General features: G+C 45.1%; 1 protein-coding gene across 2 annotated transcripts in view; it reads right to left on the reverse strand.

Moving 5' to 3' along the window:
• Positions 1 to 488: 488 nt before the first annotated feature.
• The window catches only part of ME3 (malic enzyme 3), a 241663-nt gene continuing 228741 nt past the window's right edge, over positions 489 to 13410 (reverse strand). For both annotated transcript variants that reach the window (XM_073569246.1, XM_073569247.1), the window contains 3 exons: positions 7919 to 8092; positions 7566 to 7664; positions 489 to 5960 (listed from right to left, as the gene is read on the reverse strand). In XM_073569246.1, coding sequence (XP_073425347.1) covers positions 5799 to 5960; positions 7566 to 7664; positions 7919 to 8092 — 435 coding nt within the window. In that variant the 3' untranslated portion in view covers positions 489 to 5798. The remainder of the gene's footprint in view (positions 5961 to 7565; positions 7665 to 7918; positions 8093 to 13410) is intronic.

Below are 13410 nucleotides of genomic sequence, written 5' to 3' on the forward strand. Positions count from 1 at the left end.
ATTGGTAAGATGAGCGCCCTCTAAGTCACTGGTTAGCAAAGGCTTAGAGGATAACGACCGTTATGATTTTGCTCTGGGGCCGTCCCTCCTCAATGCACGCCCCCGAACACCGCATCTAAACAACATGGCTGCAGCTGATGTTGTCATTTAATTAATTTAATAATCAAACTTCAATTACTGTCTTTCAGCAAAGGCAAGAAGTACATGTGGGTCCTATTGGTGCGACACACAAGATCCTGCCACGTGTCCGATAAAATGTTATATATATATATATATATATATATATAGGGATTCTGTAGCGAATGCCTGAACCCTTAATCTATCCCTCGGACTAACATGTAAACGCCAGCCGGAAAGTATTCTTACCAGGTTTATATAAAAAGCATTATACAGGTACGACTTGCTGTAAATGTATCGGGAGCCGAAATAGAAAACCACAAAAAGACATCAGTGACGGAGACACAAGGTCCCAGACACCGTACAGAGAGTCATCTAAAAGAAGAAGGTTTATTTCAAAAGGAGTTACAAGTATAAAAGTTTCCCGGTGGTCCGAGTATCGGAGAAACATTCCGTCACATAGGAAGTCAGTGCATTATACACGTTACCATCACAAGGGCTAAGAATCCGGACATTGAATTAAAGGGGTTCTCTGAGAACAGAAAAATAAATAAAGGAAATGGCATTATCAATACATTTGTAAATATCTTTAATTAGAAAATCACATTTGTTTTGTCTAGGGAGGTAATCACTATAGAATGAAAATGGCCGCTGCCTTGTTACACTAAGAGAAACCTGTCCTAGGATGCTTGGATAAGTGCTTGTGAGCATGTGCAGTAGAAGATTCATCCCATCCCTTTATGTATTCGAAAATGGAAGAATATTGTAACCTAATACTGGAGATATCAGGAGTGTTGAGGTAAATAGAGGCTGCTCACACTGCTGTCTGCCCTGTCTATCTGATCTCATACTGGAGATACCAGGGGTGATGAGGTAAGAAGAGGCTGCTCACACTGCTGTCCACATCGTCTATCTGATCTCATACTGGAGATATCAGGAATGTCAAGGATAGTAGAGACTGCTCACACTGCTGTCCACCCTGTCTATCTGATCTTATACTGGAGATACCAGGGGTGCTGAGATAAGGAGAGGCTGATCACACTGCTGTCCATCCTGTCTATCTGATCTCATACTGGAGATACCAGGGGCGCTGAGACAATTAAAGGCTGCTCCTACTGCTGTCCACATCATCTATCTCATACTGGAGGTATGAGGAATGTCAAGGAAAGCAGAGGCTGCTCACATTGCTGTCCACCCTGTCTGTCTGATTTAATACTGGAGATACCAGTATTATCAAGGACAGTAGAGGCTGCTCACACTGCTGTCCACCCTGTCTATCTGATCTCATACTGGAGATACCAGAAATGTCAAGGACAGTAGGGGCTGCTCATACTGCTGTCCACCCTGTCTATCTGATCACATAGTGGAGATAGCAGTGGTGCTGAGGTAAGAGGCTGCGCACACTGCTGTCCACCCTGTTTATCTGATCTCATACTGGAGATACCAGAAGTGCTGAGGTAAGAAGAGGCTGTTCACAGCAATGTCCACCCATCAGATAGGTTGGATAGCAAGTGAGCAGCCTCTTCTTACATCACCACCCATGATATCTCCAGTATTAGATCAGAGAGACCTGTTGGACAGCAATGTGAGCAGCCTCTTCTTACCTCAGCACCCCTGGCATCTCCATTATTAGGTCAGATAGACAGGGTGGACAGCAGTGTGAGCAGTCTCTTATTACCTCAACACCCCTGACATCACCAGTATTATGTCAGATACACAGGGTGGACAGCAGTGTGAGCAGTCTCTTATTACCTCAACACCCCTGACATCACCAGTATTAGATCAGATAGACAGGGTGCACAGCAGTGTGAGCAGACTATTCATACTTCAGTGCTCCTGGTATCTTCAATACTTCACTTTCATACACATGATTGGAGGGGTGGACCCTCCTACTGCACATGCTCACAAGCACCTCTCATTCCACAGTAGTTCAGGTTTCTGTGAGTGCAATAGACTGCGGCCATTTTAATATACTGTAGTGACTACCTGCCTAGATGAATGTGAACAAATGTGATTTCTTAATAAATTCGTTAGGAATTTATTCATAATGATATTTTCTATATTTCTTGACATTTTTTATTTTCTTGGAAAACCCCTTTAAGGACTTTTAAGTAGTCTGCAGAGATTAGAGGCGGAGTTTAAAGATGGTGGAGAGGCGGGTTATGAGCACAAAGTACTTTACACCAATAGCCTGAAGACAAGCAAGAACGAGGACAAAACTCACACACTTCAATATGGGAGGGTCCTCCATGGATGGACGGTCAGCAAATAATAATAAGGAAATGACGAAAGCCTTGTACACAATTAGAAATGTGGAAAGACTCGGCCTCCAATGTACAGGACCGAGGACAATAAGTGACACAATGTTGGGTACAACTAAGCCACAGGCGAACCACACAGATACCACAGATTCAATATTTACCCTATTGATAAGGGGTGATAACAGGGTCTGGCGGCCTCTTATCCCCACCGCTACCCCACAAAAGAAACTATATACTTTTTTTCAAATATCAAAATTAATATGTCAGTAAATAATGCCTTGGGGGTGATATGTACGGGACATCATCTATGACCTCCTGTAGGATCGGCCTGGAGCTGCTGACAAGTTGTGTAGGATTGGAAAAAATGATAACAGCACCACTCCTGTTCACAGGTCAGGTGCGGTATTAACGGTCAGACCCATTCATTTCCGAGATGAGCTAAAAAAAAATCAGACATGACCCATGTACAGGAATGAAGCAGCCTCGTTTTTCTAACCCTTTAACATTGAAGTACCACAACAGAATGGTGATTTTTGACAAAAAAATAGAATTTTGAAAAATAAATAAAACTAATAATTTTAAGGGAGAATCTGACTAAAAACCTTGTGTATAAATACCCGAGGCAAACAGAAAAAGGTTGTGTTGTCCACAGGAACCAGTCAGATTCCACTGGGAAAATGAAAGCTGCATTGGTTGCTATTCCTGCCTGGTTACGAGGCCTAGTTTTCCTCCTTACACATTTTCTGTCGGTATCTTATATGTGGGCAAAATATTGTTGCCGAGACCCATTTTATTGGGTTCAAACTGTTCTTGACCGTCATCAACATATTATAAGCTTTGTTGGCATACAATTGGAGCAGCCATTTTGTTGGTGTCACCAGCGTCCAAAAGCAGACATTTTGTTTCTTTTTTTTTAATGTGGGTTTTGTTTACCATGAAAATGGGCAAATATATAATAAAGGCTGCATACAATAATGAGCAGCAGCCTAGCTTTTGAAACAGAACCCATTTTGATCCCCCCCTCAATTGTGGCTGAAGGAATTAGTGCTGCTTCATTTTTCCTAGGGCCGGTTTCACAGTCCATGTGCAGACCGCGATGTCTGGATTAATTCAACTTTCTATATGAAGCTGTTGCTTTTGGGTCAGGAAATCTATCACCGGTCCAGATATCGCAGCCTGCAACTTAGGGCATTTGGCTCCGGAGAACTGTGAACATTCTGGATATTGCAGCCTACACTAGGGCGTTCAGGTCAGGAAACCTGTGACCATTCTGCATATTGCGGCCTACAATCGAGTGTTTGGGTCAGGAGACCTATGAGCGGTCCGGATATGGTGGCCTGCACTCAGTCGTTTGGGCCAAGAGACCTGTAAGCGGTCCGGACACTGCGGCCTGCACTCGGTCGTTTGGGTCAAGAGATCTGTTAGCGATCTGGATATTGTGGCCTGCACTCGGGTGTTTGGGTCAGGAGACCTGTTAGCGGTCCGGACACTGCGGCCTGCACTCGGTCGTTTGGGTCAAGAGACCTGTTAGCGGTCTGGATATTGTGGCCTGCACTCGGGTGTTTGGGTCAGGAGACCTGTTAGCGGTCTGGATATTGTGGCCTGCACTCGGGCGTTTGGGTCAGGAGACCTGTTAGTGGTCCGGATATCGCGGCCTGCACTCGGGCGTTTGGGTCAGGAGACCTGTTAGCAGTCTGGATATTGTGACCTGCACTCGGGCGTTTGTGTCAGGAGACCTGTGACCGGTCCGGATATCGCGGCTTGTACACGGACCATAAAAGTCGGATGTATGAAATCAGTCTTATGAGGAATAGGAATCTAAATAGGTCGATGCCCTTCAAAAATATAAATTTTATGTTTTCCCATAATATTGGTGACACATTTATTAGCTAGGTCATCCAACGTGTAACGAGTGGTTGAAGGCCGGCCATGATGACTCGGATGAAAGGATATGATGCTTGCAAAAGTGGAATGTCTTTTTCTAAACCAGCGACAGTCCTTTCCAAGCATTTTTTGCTCACGTGACAGACATGTTCCCTTTATAAGGATTTTCCCACAATACCTACCCAAGGTGAGAAATGTCTGATAGCGGACCATGGTGCGGGGTGTTAATGTTATTGTAACAGCAGAATTAGGGCCTTTTTTAAGTCCCCCGTGTCTGCCATATTTGTACAACTACGTAGCCGGTGGCCTCATAGTAGATCTGTAATTTTACAATGCACTGCAATATTACAGTGTATAGTACAAAAGATTGAGTGATCACAGGTACAAATCCAGGACCTCATGGGGGACGAATATTAAAAAAATATACATACCGGTATTTATATATATGTTATATCACTTCCTTTTCCCCCTGATCGTAACTGAAATCTAAAAGATATTAAATAAAAAACACATTTGGTATCAGGAAGTCATGTGATGGTAAGAACTACTGCTACTAGTTCTTACCATCACACGACTTCCTGATTCCAAATGTGTTTTTTTTTTCTTTAGATTTCAGTTATGTTCTGGGAAAAAGGAAGTGATATAAACTCGTATTATTTTTTTCAACATTTTTTAAAATTTTTATATTTCTTTTATATTGGTTCATTATTAATTATTATGATTATTGGTTAAATATTGGTTCATTATTTTCATTTTAAAGTCAATTTCTCTGAATATTATAGGACATACTATTCCATCAAACTGACTGAAAAAAAAGAGCTCTTAGAAGGGGAGAAGGAAAAAGATTGAAAGTGAAGAGGAGCCCACAGTGACTGTTTTGAACGAGACGGCCCTGTTTGGGACCCTTGTTCTAGTGACTTCAGGGGTCACAGCAGTGGGCTCTCCATAATCGGGATCAGATCTTTAAAGATCTATCCTGTGGATCCCTATGGAAAGACCCCAGTATTGGGACTAGGTTACGAATCTTAAAACGCCGCTTGGTTGGGAGTGTCACCGAATGCATCATGGCCCTTTCATGCCAGACCCCAATGGTCACTAATAAGTATCCCACCAACGCACATTTTGAGTAAAAAAGAAAAATCAGTGACACTGCTTACTCCATGGGTTGCAAATCTGGTCTGAAGATTGGGGTATTGGGGTCTTTACCCACCACGCTGATGCCACGTCTATTCCAACATGGTGGCAATGGTAATACAACAAGGGTAATGGCCCAAAGGTCCACATCCCAGGACTAGGGTTGGTTCCCGTTATGTCGTGGTGGTGAATAATTATTAAATATGTTGTTCGCTGTAATGGATTCTTATAAAACCCACTGATCCGGTAATGCTAGGCTAATATTACATTCATAGTTTTCCACGTGCCGGTTCCTTCATGATTTATGGATTATGGGAAGCTTTGATCTGAGCTGCTTTCTTCGTGTCCTCCAAGTAGAACGTTTCGCAGTCCGACATTACAACGCCCATCACGGGGCGCAGGCTACACGTCTTGTATCTCCATGGCATTCTCCGGCCACAGGTAATTGTCTATGGTGAAGGAGTCGTAGTCCGGGCTGTAGACCAGGGAGTTCACAAACGCCTCCTTGTCCTGGGGTTCTGGGTACCAGGAAGCCAAATTATTCTTGTACGCATAGTCTACGATCTAAGAAGATGGTAAAAAGAACAATGGTTATAGAGACGATTATAGACGAAGGTAAGAATCCTTCATCCACTTTACAGGAACATTGCATTGGAATCTCCGCAACTGATTTTGTGGGGGGTTTCGCTTTTATGGTATTTATTGTGCAGCATAATTGACACATAACTATATTTAGCAATTATTTTTGACTATTATCGCGATACAAATTTATTGATTTTTTTTATGTTTTACCATTTTTTGCACAATAAAAATTATTTGTTTTTGTGTCACTGTATTCAAAGATCCATCACTTTTTTTTTTATTTTTTCCATTGATCCACATGGGTTTGTCTTGGCAAGGCACGTTTTTGTTTTCACTGGTACCATTTCGGGGTTTATATGATATTTTAATCCTTTGTTATTCTGTTTTTGTAAGATATGGGGTAAACAAAAAAAATCTGTAAATTTGCCACAGGAGACCCTCATTTCTTCTGTACACTGCAGTATTATTGTATTGTAGTAAATGGTACAAGTGATCAATCACAATTTACAGTCTCCTAGGGGGGACTAAAAAATAAAGTTGAAAAGCAAAAATATTCCAAAAAATATAAAAGTCAGATCTATCAAATTGCAATATTAAAGAGGTTGTCCACTGCTTTTACATTGATGGCCTAGCCTTAGGATAGGCCATCAATGTCTGATCGGCTAGGATCTGGCACCCCCGCCGATCAGCTGTTGGCTGGAGGTATTTACTTGCCGTCTACTTGTGGCCGCTGCAGGGTAATACATATCCGTCTCCTACACAAATCAATAGTAGGCGGATGTGCAGTAACAATCCTCGGCCACTACAGGTAGACGGCCAGCTCCGCTGATTCCCGGGGGTGGCAGGTTCCGGACGATCAGATATTAATGACCTATCCTAAGGATTGGCCATCAGTGTTAAAGTAGTGGACAATCCCTTTAAGTAACCCATACAATAAACCCTGTAAAGAAAAATAACTATAAATGAGACAACTGCTGTTTTTTTTTTTTTTATCCCCGCAGTTCCCCAAAAATTGCTAAAAAAGTGATCAAAATATTGATATCATATCTACCCCAAAATGGTATCAATAAACACTCTGTTGATGGAAAAAATAAAAAAGTTATCACGACACAAACCACAAGCAGTAAAATAAATAAAAATATAAATTTGACATCGACATCATCGTACGGACCCGGAGAAAGTAATTCATACCAAACCGTTAACAGCCATAAAATTGAACCTCAAAAGTGGTAAAATTGCAGGGCTTGTTTTATTGCCACCATTTCACCGCACTTGGAATTCTTTTCCCAATTTTTCACTACATTATTTGGTAGATTGAAAAGTGTCGTTCACATCTACGACTCGTCCTGCGTAAAAACAAGCCCTCGTGTGGCAATGTGGACGTAAAAAAAAAAAAAAAAAAATTGCAGCTCTTGGCAGAAGGGGAGGAAAAATGAAAGGGCAAAAACAAAATTAAAAAAAATCGCTCGTGCATGAAGGGGTTAAGAAACAGCCCGATATAATTTAGAATCACTTAAAAGAAGACGACAACTCAAGAACTTTACTCAAAATCAAGGGAAGAGCCATGATGGGACCGCAGACACTTACCCTCACAGCAATTTTGAAGGACACTTCCCTGATGGTGCTTAGTGGAGGATACAGTCTGCCCTCCGCTAGATTTTCTGCGGTCACATCTTCTGCAATAGCCTAAGAGGAGACAGAATTTGTGTTAGAATCAGATAAATATTACAGAAAAGAGAAGATAGTAATACGTATAATCGTTCGATTATTATTCAGGTGCTATCGAGGCTTGGCAGCTGCAAAACCATAAACAAGATCCGTCAACAGCAGCTTTTTGACAGTTTCCACATAGTCACACTCAAAAAGTGAAGTTTTTTTACTTGCCGACCACATTAGTGAGAGGTGGAACTTAACTTCAATTCAAGGCTAGAAATACGCACCTCTGCCGTGGTCAGGAAGATGTCTTCAGAGATATGTCGGACGCCACATGCAATGACCCCCAGAGCTACGCCGGGAAAGACATACGCGTTATTTCCTTGACCTGGATAGAAGGTCTGACCGTTTGGAAGAGTCACCTTAGAGAAGGGGCTTCCACTGGCAAAAATTCCACGGCCCTGGTGCAAGGAAGACAAATATTTGTAAAGATCACGGGAAGTTAAACAGTAGTCAGATTAAAAATTAACTTTCATTTTATCCATTTATTTTCATAAATCAATACAACTCATGAAAATATGAAACTATGTAATACTGTATAACTTATTTGAGAAATTTGCTTCTTTCTCCTCCTGAACTGAACACTTGTTCTCAAATTTCTCAATTCACAATCTTCAGTAAATACAGACCTTTGAATTACTGAGTTTGGAGATGACCGTTGGTGCTCATAAGGTTCTATAGAGAACTAACTGCTATTTCAAAACTTGCAGCAGAATATGTGTTCCTCTAGGTCCTCCCAATAATGTCTGTGTGTTCCTTTAGCGCCTCCCTAGAATGTCTGTGTTCCTCTAGCTCCTCCCTAGAATGTATGTGTTTTCCTCTAGCTCCTCCCTAGAATTTCTGTGTGTTCTTCTAATTCCTCCCTAGAATGTGTATGGGTTCCTCTAGTTACTCCCTAGAACGTCTGTGTGTTCCTCTATCTCCTCCCTGGAGTTTATGTGTGTTCCTCTAGCTCCTCCTTAGAATGTCTGTGTTCCTTTAGCTCCTCCCTAGAATGTCTGTGTGTTCCTCTAGCTCCTCCCTAAAATGTCTGTGTGTTCCTCTAGCTCCTCCCTAGAATGTCTGTGTTCCTCTAGCTCCTCCCTAGAATGTCTGTGTGTTCCTCTAGCTCCTCCCTAAAATGTCTGTGTGTTCCTCTAACTCCTCCCTAGAATGTCTGTATGTTCCTCTAGCTCCTCCCTAGAATGTCTGTGTTCCTCTAGCTCCTCCCTAGAATGTATGTGTGTTCCTCTAGCTCCTCCCTAGAATGTCTGTATGTTCCTCTAGCTCCTTCCTAGAATGTCTGTGTTCCTCTAGTTCCTCCCTAGAATCTCTGTATGTTCCCCTAGTTCCTACCTAAAATGACTGTGGGTTCCCCTAGCTCCTCCCTAGAATGTCTGTGTGGTCCTCTAGCTCCTCCCTAGAATGTCTGTGTGTTCCTCTAGCTCCTCCCTAGAATGTCTGTGTGTTCCTCTAGCTCCTCCCTAGAATGTCTGTGTGTTCCTCTAGCTCCTCCCTACAATGACTGTGGGTTCCCCTAGCTCCTCCCTAGAATGTCTGTGTGTTCCTCTAGCTCCTCCCTAGAATGTCTGTGTGTTCCTCTAGCTCCTCCCTAGAATGTCTGTGTGTTCCTCTAGCTCTTCCCTAGAATGTCTGTGTGTTCCTCTAGCTCCTCCCTAGAATGTCTGTGTGTTCCTCTAGCTCCTCCCTAGAATGTCTGTGTGTTCCTCTAGCTCTTCCCTAGAATGTCTGTGTTCCTCTAGCTCCTCCCTAAAATGTCTGTTTGCCTCTAGCTCCTCCACCTCCATAGAACTTTAAAAACACTACCTGTCATCTCAATATGAAACATGGATTTTTGTGATAACTCACCGTAAAATCCTTTTCTCCGAGACGCTCATTGGGGGACACAGATACTGTGGTGTATGCTTCTGCCGCTAGGAGGATGACACTAAGTGAAAAGAAGAGGTTAGCTCCTCCGTCGTATACACCCTCGCCCCTATTGCGGGCGGAACTCAGTTTGGTGCCAAAGCAGTAGGAGGACAACAAAATCAGCCTTAATACAGGTACATGTCCAGAAAAGGACCACCCTTAAATCACATAAATAAATCTGTATTAACTAAACAAAAACAGAGCCAACTGGCTAATAGGGTGGGTGTTGTGTTCCCCAATAAGCGTCTCGGAGAAAAGGATTTTACCGTGAGTTATCACAAAAATCCATGTTTCTCCTTCGCCTTATTGGGGGACACAGATACTGTGGGACGTCCTAAAGCAGTCCCTGGATGGGAGAATAGACTCACCAATCCAAGCTACATGCACCTCTTGTTTATAAGGTGCGCCACCGCTGCATGGAGAATCCTTCTACCCCGGCTCGCATCCGCCGTTGCCTGAGCATAGATATTATAATGTTTGGCAAATGTGTGCAGGCTGGACCAGGTTGTTGCCTTTCAAACCTGTTCCGTCGAAGCCTGGTGTCGAAGCGCCCAAGAGGCGCCCACTGCCCGGGTAGAGTGTGCTGTGATCCCTGCTGTAATCGGCGTGCCTCTAATGCAGTAGGACTCCTGAATAGTCAAACGAATCCATCTGGCTATGGTCAATTTTGAGGCAGCGAATCCCTTCCTGCGCCCTTCGGGGAGCACGAACAGTGTGTCCGTCTGACGAAAGGGTGCTGTCCACAACACATACCTCCAGAGGGCTCTTACCAGGTCTAACGTGTGAAGAGCACTTTCCACACGGTGCACCGGTGCTGGACAAAATGAAGGCAAAACAACATTTTCCTTAATGTGAAAAGAGGACCCGACTTTTGGCAGAAAGGGAGGGGCTGGTCTGAGGACCACCTTATCCTTATGGAAAGTGAGGAGCGGATCTCGGCCGGATAGGGCCGCCAGCTCTGAAGCCCGCCTGATGGAATGATGGCCACTAGGAAACCACTTTCCAGGAAAGGTACCTCAAAGAGATATCCTGAAGCGGTTCAAATGGAGCTTCCAGCAGAACACTTAGGACCATGTTAAGGTCCCAGGCGTCCCAGGAAAGGTACCTCAAAGAGATATCCTGAAGCGGTTCAAATGGAGCTTCCAGCAGAACACTTAGGACCATGTTAAGGTCCCAGGCGTCCATAGGCGCCTTATAGGGAGGTACCAAGTGGGAGACTCCCTGAATGAAAAGTCTTCACCTGCAAATTGGTAGCAATTCTGCGCTGGAACAGGATGGATAAGGCCGATATTTGTCTCCTGAGGGAACTTGGGGCAAAGCCCGAGTCTAATGCTCTACCGACTGAGCTATCCGGGCTCTCTAAGCCTGACTGGAGAAAAGCTAAGATGTTGGGGATCGAGAATCTCAGCGGAGAAACACCGCGGCCTCGACACCAAGCAAAGAACACCTTCCAGGTGTGGTGGTAAATTTGTGCTGAAGCAGGCTTCCGGGCGCTAATCATTGTAGCGACCATCTCGCTCCCGAACCCTGCCTGGGTTAGAATCCAAGATTCAATGGCCATACCGTCAAACACAGGGTCCCTGAGTTCGGGTGGCAAATCGGCCCTTGAGACAGTAGATCTGGGCGCTCTGGCAGGTGCCAAGGAACATCGGCGAGCAGCTGCATTAGATCTGCGTCCCACGCTCGACGGGGCCAGCAGAATCGCCGGCACCCCTTCTGTCTTGATCTTTTTGATGACTCTCGGAAGTAGTGGCAGTGGGGGAAATAGATATGGGAGGCGAAACTGGTTCCATGGCAGAACCAACGAGTCCATCGCGAATGCCTGCGGGTCCCTGGCCTGAGCGACATATGTGGGCACCTTGGCATTTATTCTGGAAGCTATCAGGTCCACATCCGGAGCTCCCCACCATTGACAAATCTGCTGAAAAACTTAGGGATGTAGAGACCACTCTCCGGATGCAAGACCCTGCTGGCTGAGAAAGTCTGCCGCCCAATTTTCCACGTCCCGGAATGTGGACAGCTGAAATCACCGAGTGGTTTGCTTTGGCCCACTGAAGAACGAACCCCACCTTGCGCATGGTTGCTCTGCTGCGGGTGCCCCCTTGATGATTTATGTAAGCCACCGCCGTGGCGTTGTCCGATTGAATCTGGACGGGGCGGCCTGCTAGAAAGTGATGAAACTTCTGCAGAGCCAGCCGAATTGCTCGTATCTTCAATAAGTTGATCGGGAGGCGTGCCTCCTGTGGCGACCACTGTTCCTGGGTTATGTGGTGGTGAAACACCGCTCCCCCACCGAGGAGACTAGCGTCGGTTGTCATTACCAGCCAATGATCTGGGGGGAACGGTTTCCCCTGGGCCAGAGAGGAGCTGGTTATCCACCATCTGAGCGACTGCCTGACTTGAGAGGACAGTCGGCATCGCCGATCGAGCGTGAAAGGATTCTTGTCCCAGACTGACAAGAGGGCGTGCTGTTGTGAGTTCATTTTCCCCTTCGTCACTGAGGTCTGGTGAACTCCCTATTCTGGTGAAGGAAGGTAGTGAGCCTGATTATCAGGCACCTGAGCCTAATGAGGATAATTGGCTGAGTGGAGTCACGGACTGGATATAAGGCTGCCGGCGCCCTTCTGCCCTGCGGGTGATTTCTCTGTGGACTTCTAGGACACCAGTCTGATTCCTGCTCCTCTAAAGCTAAGTTTTCTGTTTTGCCTGTTAGCATTTTTGTTTTGTTTTTTGTTTTCCTTGCTTTTCTGTATTCTGCCATTCCCTGCTGGGGTGAGCTGAATCTCCTTTTGCCTGTAGCTCTGTCTTCAGAATATTCCTGAGTACTGACTTAGCTTTTTTGAAGCCTAGCGTCTTCAGGGCCTTTTTCACTGTCAGTCTGTTGGCTCTTATTTTCATAGGGTTTTTCACGGATTGCAGACAGCAGCCTTCCTGTCCTTTTCTATCTAGCTAGCTTGGGCCCCTCTTTGCTCAGTCTATCTTTCTGTCTGTGTTAGTATTTTCATCTTGCTTCACCGTCATTATATGTTGGGGGCTGCCTATTGCTTTGGGGTCTGCTCTGGGGCAGTTTAGATTTCCCCTTTCTTTCTTTAGGCCTATTTAATTCTCCGGCTGTGATCGAGGGGTCTAGGGCATCGTAGGAACCCCCCACAGCTACTGCTAGTTGTGTTGATAGGTTCAGGGGTCTGCAATCCGATAGCTGCCAACTTCTCTGGTTTTCTGGACTTAGCTAGCATTTCTGTTTTTGCCTCCTACGGTGACTCAATCATAACAGCGTGCTGCAGGGGGTGAAGTTGGAACTGGGCGACAGGTATCGCTTCCATTGCTGCCACCATTTTCCCTAGAATCCTCATCCCGGATCGGATGGTATGAGGGACTGGTTGGTGAAGTGTCCGGACACCCTGCCGGAGAGCTGGCGCCCTTTCCTGAGGGAGAATTACCAACCCTCGGCAAGTATCGAAGATCATTCCTAGGAAGGAGATCCTCTGAGCAGGCACAAGGAATGACTCCTTTGCATTGCCAACCATCCTAAGCGGGCAAGAGTATCTAGCGTGATGTTGACCAAAAGGAAAACCTCGCATGCCCGTATTGACGGGCCCTTGACCAAGAGGTCGTCCAGATAAGGCAAGACGACTATGCCTCGAGAATGCAGTGTGGCCATGACAACTGCCATAACCTTTGTGAACACTCTGGGAGCCGTGGCTAGCCCGAAGGGTAGCGCTACGAACTGAAAATGTTCATCGCCGATGGTGAAGCGTAGAAACCTCTGATGAGGAGGAAAAAATGGGAATATGCAGATATGCGTCCTGGA

The sequence above is a fragment of the Dendrobates tinctorius genome, unplaced genomic scaffold (assembly GCF_039654945.1).
Source record: "Dendrobates tinctorius isolate UK_male_01 unplaced genomic scaffold, ASM3965494v1 ptg000023l, whole genome shotgun sequence".
Taxonomy (NCBI): Eukaryota; Metazoa; Chordata; class Amphibia; order Anura; family Dendrobatidae; genus Dendrobates; species Dendrobates tinctorius.